The sequence below is a fragment of the Citrus clementina genome, unplaced genomic scaffold, assembly GCF_000493195.1.
Source record: "Citrus clementina cultivar Clemenules unplaced genomic scaffold, Citrus_clementina_v1.0 scaffold_5, whole genome shotgun sequence".
NCBI classification, from domain to species: Eukaryota; Viridiplantae; Streptophyta; class Magnoliopsida; order Sapindales; family Rutaceae; genus Citrus; species Citrus x clementina.
The window spans coordinates 4,647,167-4,658,722 of NW_006262201.1; the positions used below are offsets into that span (position 1 = coordinate 4,647,167).

The following is an 11,556-nucleotide window of genomic DNA, read 5'->3' on the forward strand; positions in this document are numbered from 1 at the left end:
AATTTATAGTAAAAGCATTATTGTTATACAAATTGAGTTTAGTAAGGATATATTAGGTATTTAGGTGGGTTTGTTGAGTAAAATTTAAAATTTTGAAATTTAATAATAGGTTTATTTAGTAATTGGGTTTAGTAATTAGTTTTATGGGTTCAAATAGTCCCACCCATAAAAATAAGTTCCACACTATGATAAGTTATAATTTTTTGAATCTTATTTTAAGGAACTCGTCTTACAAGTAATAATTATTTATATATTATAAAAAACATATGATTTTTTTTTTTTAAAATTATGTCTTTCTTTATCAATGCCTATACATTAGATTTGATATCCTCCATTAATAATTTTTCTTTCTTATGGTGAAATCTCCTTCATATGCTCTTGTTGATTCTAAACAAAGCCGCCTTTTTGATATGGATGGAAACTTCCCAATTCCTATTAATATAGTGATACTTTTTCCCCCTATATCACTTGCACTAAGGATAACCAAAGTAAAATATTAATTTTTATAATTACATCTTTATTAAGTTATAACCTCCTTACAGTAACAAAATTTATTTGGTGCGAACATTATTACTACAGAGAGTTCTTACTATTGCAATCAAATGAAAAAAAATATATAATAATTTTACGTGACTTGAATTTTCACCTATATCCATTAGTGAAGACGTGAAGTTAATCTTTACTATTAAAAAAAATATATGGGATACAAATATTGGATGATAATATATCACAACCAAATCCCAGTACACCCAAAATTCTCTCACCCAAGCTCCCAAAATTCAGTCGATCAAATGTAACTCTCACCAAAATGATAATAATAATGATAATCATCATCATCTTATTGTCCTCGCCATTATACTTGGGGCCATAGAGAATTCTGACATTTGCCATAATACGCAGCTTAGTACCCTTAGCCTGATAATGTAAAAAAACAAAACAGTTTAATAAAATTAATTTAATCTTGCGATTTTCAGAACACTGAGAAATATGGTATAAGTTGATGAATAAGGTTTTGTTAACCTGATGTCAGGAACCACAGCCAGTGATGCTCCAAAACCCAGCATTGCAATCAAAATTAAGGCCGTCCCTTGATAGAACCTACATAAGAGAAAAGGAAAAAAGAAGCTAACGGAGAACAACCACTAAACTTATTTAAACTTATATGAGTAGATAGGATGACAAAATAATTCGGACTCGCACGAATCTGTATAATCTGCATTGGGTTCAACCCGTACCGGATTCAAATAACATCCAAAATCTGACGGCGTTATAATAAATCCGGACGTATCTAGATCCGGATCCGAAATTGAGTCAACCCGCATATCCAGAATCCGGACCATGATATCTTTACTCTTAGTATTATATTTTAAATTTTTTTTAATATAAATAGAAAAGAAAAAAGTTAAAAGAATAAAAAAAGAAAGATGAAACACTAGTTTACGCTTTACAACTCTCTCTCAACGCAGCCACCAACCTTCTTCCTCTTCTCTTCATCAATTCAACACAGCCGCCAACTATTGCCTTTTTCGTCATCATCGTCTCGCCGCTTTGCTGCCATCGCGGCTGTGTTGATCATTGTAGTCATCAGCTGCCATTCAGTTTGTTGATTGGTGTCAAACTGGATTCAAGTGTGGTATCAATTACCAGCCTCCAACTGTTGTTTCAGGTGGTGATTTCACGAGTGCGCAGAGGGCTGTGTGCGTGATATCGAACTCAACTAATGTTGCTAGGGATTTTTCTCGTATTGACCACAAATATGGTTTGATGTAATGCTAATAAGAGGGCATAGAGAAAGGTGAGTTCTTTGAAGCCCGTGAGGATCTTGCGGCTTTGGAGATGGATTATGAGGAGGCTGGTGCTGAGTCTGGTAAGGGTGAAAATGGTAATAACGGAGATGATCTGTGTTTGTAATTTTTTAGCTTGTGTTCTTTTGATTGCTAATTTGTTGTGGTGGTCGGAATTTCTAGTTGCATTGGTTCACGTTCTGCTGCCTTTACTTTTTTGGGTGAAATTGCTATGCGGCTGTATGTTTTTTTTCCCATTGTATCCATGGCCTGTTAGAGAACTGGGAAAAAAATTCATAAGGATTACCCTGAGTTAAATTATCCGGGTTTACATCCGGATTTGGTATGGCAAATTGGCATCCCGGACCCGGATTTTGCCATCCCTAAATTGACACATATGGCCGCTAGAATATATATCATGATGCCTTTTCAAATATGCTGCTTCTTTTGATCCCCTGCATTCTTGGCAACTAATTTCTTAGCTGGGGTAACTAAATGCGCTTTTGACATCCTCCGCTCCAATCTAACAATCATTACTCATTGACAATCAAATTGCATGTGAAGTTACAATGAGAGAACGATGGAGATTTGGTCATTATATGCATTTATGATTTATCACTTTTTGCTTCTCATTATCTTCGATATCTATGGATGGCATCAACATTGCATAAAATCTATTTTTCAAAGCATATAATCTATTTCATTCTTAATTTCCATCCTGTGGACCCGTACTGTCAAATTTTGCTTGTAGAAATTTAAGACCTGCCTCTTGAATTTTTGCACAAGTAGGACACTGATGCATGGAGTTCTGGTAAAATGTGAACAATTTTTTCAAATCAAATTGTTTGTGGTCATTTATGAATTTCTTTGAAAACGTTTAAGAAAGTGTCAATGTATATTCCCAGAATTTACAATCATAATATTCATCAGCTCATTAACTAGTATAACAAATATTTTTATTACTTATTGTTGTTGTTAAATGACAATTAGTTGTAGGAAGTGCTACATTACTCTGTCTTGTCTACTCATCTTTGACACTGATAGCCCACATTCCAATACACCCTGCTTTCTCTTTCACCCAAGCTCTTAAAGTTCACTCATACAACTCTTAAAATAAATAAAAAAATAAAAAATAGAAAAACAATGTTCCTATTGTCCGGCTGTCACTGGCTGAGGTGCGGCGCGGGGCGCCATACCAGTTTCTAGCAAACATAGACAACCAAAACAATTTTGATAAAGTTTAACTTGTGAGAAACAGTGAAAATGTTGTTAATGAAAACCTGAGTTATTGTTCAGGTTTAGGTTGATGTCAAGAAGCACAGCTTCTGATGTGAGGAAAGTCCTGGCCTTAGAGGCTGCTTGCTCCAAGCTGCAGCTATCAAATCCTCAAATAGTTCAAGTTGAAGCTAAATGCAACTGCACAAAAAGAAAAAGAAGCTTACATTGTTCAACCATTACACTCATTCAAACTTATATGAATTGGCATGTGGTCACAAGAATTGCATGCCTTTTAGAATTCAGTGCTTCTTTTGACCGCAGCAATCACGGCGCCAAATCAGTTTCGGGCAAACAAACTGGGTTATAACAGTTGCGTGCTCAGCATCCTTAACCTATTACATAGACAACCATAGACAATCAGGACAACTTAAGCCTAATCTAGAGAGTTTCAAAACAGTGCCAAAATAAAATAAAATAAAAATGATATAGCTCATAACAAAAACCTGAGTTTTCCATAGCTACAGGTCCAGGTTTCCCAGCTTCTGATGCGAGGAAAGTCTTGAAAACGGCATTGGCAACCGCAGTCACGGATGTCAAATGATAGCACCTGAATGTACAAAAGGAAAAAGGAGCTAACAGTGTTCAACCAATAAACTTAGTGAAACTGAAACTTATATGAATTGGCAATAGAATCCCATGCCTTATCAAATTCAATGCTAAGTTTGACCCCACTGGCATTAGCTCAACGCCCTTTTTAACAGCCTTTTCACTAATAAGCTTCTTATGGTCGTAGTCCCGCTCTACTGCATGAATCATATGATACAATTACTACCAGATTAATTGGTCAGCGGGCTCAGAAAATTTATCGTTTATCTCGAAAGCCAAATTAACGAACATATATAAGTCAATGAAGTAATGTTTCAAACATGCAAATCTACCTCTTTTGATGTCACCTAAGTTCAGCCACACTGCTTTATTCACCAATCTAGCAAAATTAATTCTCATTCTTGATCACATGTTCTGCAAATTGGAAATTTTTTTTTATAGTATTAGAAGATTATATATTCTGGTGTAGAACTTGATTCAAATATTTCATGCTTCGAAATTAGATAACAAATAACGAGAGAGAAGGGGAGAAAATGACTTGAGGCTGAGAATGATTCAAATACAGCCATTTGATAGTTTTGTCAAGGGCCAATTTTCAAATCCACTTAATACATGCTGATGTGAGGAATAAGAGCTGTCTTAGTACATCTCCTTGCTCCAAGTCCAATATCAGATCAAGTTAAAATGAGAGAATAATGGAAACTTGGTGTTTATGTTAGGAAATTGGTGGGTGAAGCAGACACGCAGCTAAAGTAAAATTGGAAGAAAAATAAAGAATAAGCACAAAAGAAAATATCAGAAATTACGTGGTTCGGCTTTTAGCCTACGTCCACGGGCGAAGACAGAAAGAAATATTATACTAGTGAAAATGAGTTACAAGTATTGTAGTATTTTAGCTCACTACCTAAAACCCCAATACACCCAAACTCTCAAATCACTAAGCACACAAAATTCTTTGCTCTTGCAAGAATCACTTCTCACAACTCTCAACTCTCTCTACAAAAATTGGATCTCAAGATTGGATAAAAAATGAGGGTGGGAAGCCCTCTTTATAAAGCCAAAATTTTGGCTTTTTTTTTTTTATAGAATAAGTCAACACGGCACCACCCAATAATGGCTGGCCGTGTTGAATGGTTGAATGGTTGAATGGTTGGCACCGGCCATCTAGATGGCCGGTACCAGCCATGACTTTTAACATTCTCCCACTTGGAGATTAGATTGAGAATCAATCAATCTCCACACCATCCTTTCTGTTTCGCCATAATCATGTTGCCTACGTTTCTGCTAGGCCATAAGAGGATCTACTCCAGAAAAACTTATCAGTATTTATCGGCTTGGTCAAAACATCTGCTAGGTTCTCTTTGGTATGGATTTTCTGCAAATCCACACTTCCATCTTCCACTACTTCACGAACGAAGTGATACTGAACTCCTATGTGCTTTGTCCTGGAATGAAAAGCTGGATTCCTTGCAATGTGCAAGGCACTCTGACTGTCACAAAACACAGGAATTTTCTGTTGTTTGTGCCCGAGCTCCTCCAATAATCTTTGTATCCAAATAGCTTCCTTGCAAGCTTGTGTAGCTGCCATGTATTCTGCTTCTGTTGTAGATAATGCCACAACGGTCTGCAGTTTCGAAACCCAGCTTACAGCTGCTCTCGCAAGTGCAAACACATAACCAGTAGTGGATTTCCTTTTATCAAGGTCTCCTGCAAAATCTGAATCCACATAGCCCCTGACAGTAAACTCTGGTCCTCCATAACATAATGAAACATCTGAGGTTCCTCTGATGTATCTCAGAATCCTCTTCACAGCTATCCAATGCTCTCCACCAGGATTCGCCATGTATCGACTGACTGCTCCCACTGCTTGTGCAATGTCCGGTCTAGTACATATCATAGCGAACATCAAACTTCCCACTGCTGGTGCATACGGTACTCGAGACATCTCCTTTCTCTCTGCTTCATTGCTAGGACACATACTTGAGGATAATTTGAAATTAACAGGAAGTGGGGTAGAAATTGACTTACAATCTTGCATGTTGAAGCGTCGCAAGATTTTCTTCAAGTAATTCTTCTGCGAAAGCCAAATCTTCCTGTTATTTTTGTCTCGGTGAATTTGCATCCCTAGAATCTTGTTTGCTGGTCCCAAGTCCTTCATTTCAAACTCCCTAGCCAACTGTGCCTTCAATTCTTGGATTCAATCTTTGTTGGGACCTGCTACCAACATGTCATCCACATACAACAGCAAAATGATGAAATCATTATCTTCAAACCTCTTGTAATATGCACAATGGTCTGAACTGAGTATGTTGTATCCAAGGCTCATAATGAAGGAATCAAATCTCTTATACCAACACCTTGGCGCCTGTTTGAGACCGTATAGAGATTTGTTCAACCTGCAAACCAAGTTCTCCTTTCCTGTTTCTGCAAAACCTTCTGGTTGGAGCATATATATTTCTTCTTCAAATTCTCCATGAAGAAATGCAGTTTTCACATCTAATTGCTCTAGATGTAGGTCAAATGTGGCACACATTGCCAAGACTATTCTGACTGTTGTGAGTCGAACTACCGGTGAAAATATCTCGTTGAAGTCAATACCTTCTTTCTGAGCATATCCTTTCACCACCAATTTCGCACGATACCACTCCACTTGGTCATTGCCATCACGTTTGATCTTGTAGACCCATTTGTTTCCAATGGCTTTTCTTCCACGTGGTAGTGGTACAAGTTCCCATGTCTTGTTCTTGTGTAGAGCTTCAATTTCTTCCTGCATTGCTGTCATCCACAAAGCAACATCTGAACTGTTTAAAGCTTCATGGAAAGTTGAAGGCTCTCCATCCTCTGTTAGAAGACAGTATGCAACATTGATCTCTGTGACATACTCCAAGTGCTACGTTGGCGGTCGTCTCTCACGAGTTGACCGACGAACTTCTGGAGCCTTAGACTCCACTGGTTCTTGTTCCTCGTGCTCTGGTGCTGCTTCAGAAGAATCTGAATCTTCTAGATTATTTTCCATATATACCGGTATAGTCTCTGACTTTTCTTTTGTAGTGCCATCATCCTCATCTCTCCTTTGCAGTTGATCTTCTACAAAGATAACATCTCTGCTGATGACGATCTTGTGGGCAGTGGGGTCCCACAGACGATACCCCTTTACTCCATCAGCATACCCCAAGAAAATACATCTTCTAGATTTTGGATCCAGCTTTGTTCTTTCTTGGGCACTGTACATCACGTACACAGGACATCCAAATGCATGTAGGTAGGAATAATCAGCTGGCTTTCCAGTCCACATCTTCATCGCTGTCTTCAACCCAATTGCTGTAGATGGTGATCGATTTACTATATAACAGGCAGTTTTGGCTGCTTCTGCCCAGAATGAATTGGGTAGACCAGTAGTCTTCAACATAGCTCTTATTCTTTCTGTAAGAGTTCTGTTCATCCGCTCTGCCACTCCGTTTTGTTGAGGAGTGTATGCCACCGTGAACTGCCTCTGAATACCTTCTTGCTTACAGAAAGCAAGAAACTCGCCGTCTGTATACTCTCTACCATTGTCCGTCCTTAAGCACTTGATCTTTTTACCAGATTCAAGTTCCACCCGCGCTTTGTATTCTTTAAACACTGGAAATACATATGACTTTTTCTTAATTGGATACACCCAACATCTTCTGGAATAATCATCAATGAAAGTCACCATGTACTTTGCACCTCCCATGGATATATCCGGTGATTCCTAAACATCAGAATGAATCAAGTCTAGAATGCATTTACTTCTAGCAATAGATCTACTAAATTTTAATCTATGCTGCTTACTTGTAACACAATGCTCGTAAAATGGTAAACTTACCGATTTGAGCCCCGGAAGCAATTTTCTCTCAGAGAGAATCTTCAAACCTTGTTCTGACATGTGGCCAAGTTTGAGATGCCACATCATCGTTGACTCTTCTCCATTTGATGCGACACACGCATCAGCCTCCTGTAGTGTTTCTCCTTTAAGCATGAATAGATTAGCACCGATCTTTTCTACCTTCATCAATACAAGCGCTCCTTTAATGATCTTCATAATTCCATTCTCCACATGAGTTTTGTACCCATGATTATCCATTTGTCCTAAAGACAATAGATTTTTCTTCAGGCCGTTGACATGTCGTACCTCCCCAATTGTGCGAATTGTACCATCAAACATTTTTATTTTGATAGTCCTAGAGGTCATGTGCCAGGTAGCTCCTGAGTCTATAAGCCAGACATCAGAAAGTCATTTTCTGCCTTTTGAAACAGTTGTTGCCTCACTGTAGAGAATTTCGCCATCATCTGAGGTACTTGCTACACACCCCTGAGCATTTGATGACTCAGGTTCTTTACCCTCTCTTCTCTTCTGGTTACTCCAACACTCTTTCTTGACGTGCCCTTTCTTGCCACAGTTGTAGCATTTAACATTATTCTTACTTCTAGATTTTGATCTACCATGATTTTGACTCCCACTGGGGCCACGTTCTGTTGATCTCCCTCTCGTCACCGATAGCGCCTCTGCTTGCTGCGAACTTGCTTGTCTGTTTTCCTTATTTTTCAGCATGCTCTCCTTATTTAATACGGAGGCTGCAACATCGTCGAAAACTAGACTGTCCACTGGATTATTGTTCGTCAGGTTGATGATGAGTTGATCATATGAATCTGGTAGACTTTGAAGTAGAAGCTCTGCACGTTCATTTTCCTCTATATTATGACCTAACGTTGTGAGTTGTGAAAATAGAGTCTTCAAGGTGTTGATGTGGTCGGTCACCATTGTAGATTCCGCCATTCGAGAGTATAAAGTCTCCTCTTTAAGAAGATTTTATTGTGTAGTGACTTGGCCTTGTACAATTTTGTGAGAGTATCCCATATTTCCTTCGCTGTGTTTTTCTCTGCCACACTAGATAATACTCCATCTGCATGTGCCAAGTGTAGATCAGAAATGGCGTTACCATCTACCTCGTTCCACTTGTCATCAGTTATCTCCATGGGCCTTTCTCCAATTGCTGCCAAGCAATTATTTTTCCTTAATACAACTTTCATCTTCATTTTCCACAACGAAAAATTATTTCCGTTAAATTTCTCAATTTCATATTTTGCCGCCATTTTGTTGATAAATACTGCACACAAGCTAGTATACCACCTTGAATAGTTGTGAGTATGTGTGAGAATGCACACCAGGAAAGTTCCCAGGAAAGACTGGAGGGGTCACAATGGTCCCACTTAAAACCCAGACTCTTAAGCTCTTATCGCCTTTGTGACAAAACTTTCCTAAACATGTACAAAACCACACAGTTGCTTTACTCACACCACTATTCCCTGCTTTGCACCGCAAAATTCTTGGATCGCTTCCACTGTTTCACGTGAATAGTACCGTATGCGTGAATAGTACCCCTTACGTGAACAGTTCCTGACTCCAAAAAATACAACCAATAGCTCTGATACCACTGTTAGAAAATTGGTGGGTGAAGCAGACACATAGCTAAAGTAAAATTGAAAGAAAAATAAAGAATAAGCACAAAAGAAAATACCAGAAATTACGTGGTTCGGCTTTTAGCCTACGTCCACGGGCGAAGACAGAAAGAAATATTATACTAGTGAAAAGGAGTTACAAGTATTGTAGTATTTTAGCTCACTACCCAAAACCCCAATACACCCAAACTCTCAAATCACTAAGCACACAAAATTCTTTGCTCTTGCAAGAATCACTTCTCACAACTCTCAACTCTCTCTACAAAAATTAGATCTCAAGATTGGATAAAAAATGAGGGTGGGAAGCCTTCTTTATATAGCCAAAATTTTGGCTCTTTTTTTTTTTTTTATAGAATAAGTCAACACGGCACCACCAATAATGGCGGGCCGTGTTGAATGGTTGAATGGTTGAATGGTTGGCACCGGCCATCTAGATGGCCGGTGCCAGCCATGACTTTTAACAGTTTATACATTAATTTATAATTTATCAGTTATCACCTCGTTCTGCTCTACAATTTTGCATTCATTAAGGTTCCCTTGAGCTACGTTTCTGTTTGTGCTTGAACCTAAACATACACAGCAAAGATATTAATGAAAATGAAATTCCATAAATTACAGAAATCAGCCAAAACACGTACTCTGTAGAAGCAAGCTAATGAGAATTACCTAAATCACAGTGAGTCCTATTATGTGGCAATCCTTCACGAGTAAGCTATTCTTTTTCTTAGACCTGCTTAATTCACCAATCCAAGTCAACATAATTAAATAGTTTTCCCTATTTTTTATTTAATTAATTTTCAACATTATAAAATATGGCAAAAACAAGCACAGTATAATCAAAATGTATTGATGGTTGAATTAAAGTTGACATATTCAATTGAAAAAAAAATGATTAGCTAGTATTGCATCCTTAATTAGATTAGTAAAAATGGCAGAGCAGGACTAGAGATAACCTGAGGCTGAAGTGATCATACACAATTGCAGCCGGTAAAGAATTTTGTCAAGGGCAGCCTCCTTTCACATCCTCTTACGAATCCTAATATGGAGTTGACTCAAAATGCTATTTATGCTTCTTAATTAGATTAAAAAAAAACAACAAAGCAAATCAGAGTAAAAGAAGAAATCACTTGTCAAGGCCGAATCTCGAGGTTGGGAATGCGAGATATCTTACGCCAGTCTCCTCCCCTGTTGCGGTAACGTTCTTCCAGAAGCCCACAATTCGACCCAATGATCAATTCCTTCAACGTTGTCGTCTGATGAAAGTGGTCGGGTAGTGCCTTTAATTTGGGGCAACTATCAATTGTCAAGGAAGAAAGACGTGACATGATGTTGATGAAGGCGTTTCCCGTTCTTGTAATCCCATAATTCCACTCTTTCAATTCCAACATCCAAGAAATTGTGAGTGATTTCAATTTGGGGAAGGCAATAATAACTGATGAAGATGAACATGAAGATGGCTCATGATGATCACTTTCTATCCCCAAAAATTCATTACCCACTCGTTTCACACTAATCATGTATGTTATGATGACCTTTTCAAGGGATGGCAATATTCCCAAAGGAGGCAGCTGTTTACAGTTTTCGCACAGAATGAGTTCCAAACTCCTTAGATTGGTTAATGACATCATCCAGTTAGGGAAAACATTGTTGCCTCTGTATGAATCTATCACTAATTCCTTCAAATCTAGAGGTGGTTTCAGGGCTTCAAGAAGAAGTTGATCGTCCTCGTTCTTCCTCCTTTCTCCTCCTTCATCCTTCATATCAAACCAGAGCTTCAAATTGAAGAGGTATTCCTTTCTGTCAAGCTCTAATCTCTTAGCCTCATCCACATCTGACACATTTCCCAGTCTACGCAGACCACATACTTGGTGGAGTTCCAAGTTTTTAAGAGATTGAAGCCTACATCCTTTGTGACCATCAACACCTTTTCCTCCGCTCACATGGAATTCATCCAATGTCCGAAGACTAGTTAATCTCGCAATCCCAGCCGGCATGCGCCCTAAGGAATCAGTTCTCTCATTTAGTAAATGCTTCATGTTTATTAACTTCCCAATCCCTTCAGGTAATTCTTTAAGATACCAACAATGACTAATATCTAACTTTTCTAGATTATATAACTCACATAATGTCTCAGGAAGTTTCCTTATGGACGTCAGACAGGACAAATTAAGGTACCTTAAATGTATCAACTTTTCTATATTTCTTGGAATCTCTAGAATGAAATACCATGGTGAGATAGACCATTTTCCTATATTTAACGCCCTTAAACTTGTCAATTTATCAAATAATTCTTTTAGCATCTTACCATTTAACGATGAATTGTCAAGCATGTTACCACCAATAAAGAGGCTACGCATTCTTTTAACTCTACAAGTGGAGACAGGAAATGAAGCTCCTTCACCAATAATTAACATTAAATGACAAACCTTCTTATCCAAAGAGTTTATGGCGTTGCGTTCTTTGCTAC

The 11,556-nt window shown here is 38.1% G+C and overlaps 1 protein-coding gene across 1 annotated transcript; it reads right to left on the bottom strand.

Moving 5' to 3' along the window:
• Positions 1-10,219: 10,219 nt before the first annotated feature.
• On the bottom strand, positions 10,220-11,446 carry LOC112097799 (putative disease resistance protein RGA1). The gene has a single exon (XM_024183379.1). It carries the CDS (start codon positions 11,444-11,446, stop codon positions 10,220-10,222), a length of 1,227 nt encoding a protein of 408 aa, XP_024039147.1.
• Positions 11,447-11,556: the final 110 nt, after the last annotated feature.

What these genes read in the sequence shown, in the direction of transcription:
- LOC112097799 (XM_024183379.1), bottom strand. Translation starts at nt 11,446, where the DNA reads ATGCGTAGCCTCTTTATTGGTGGTAACATGCTTGACAATTCATCGTTA.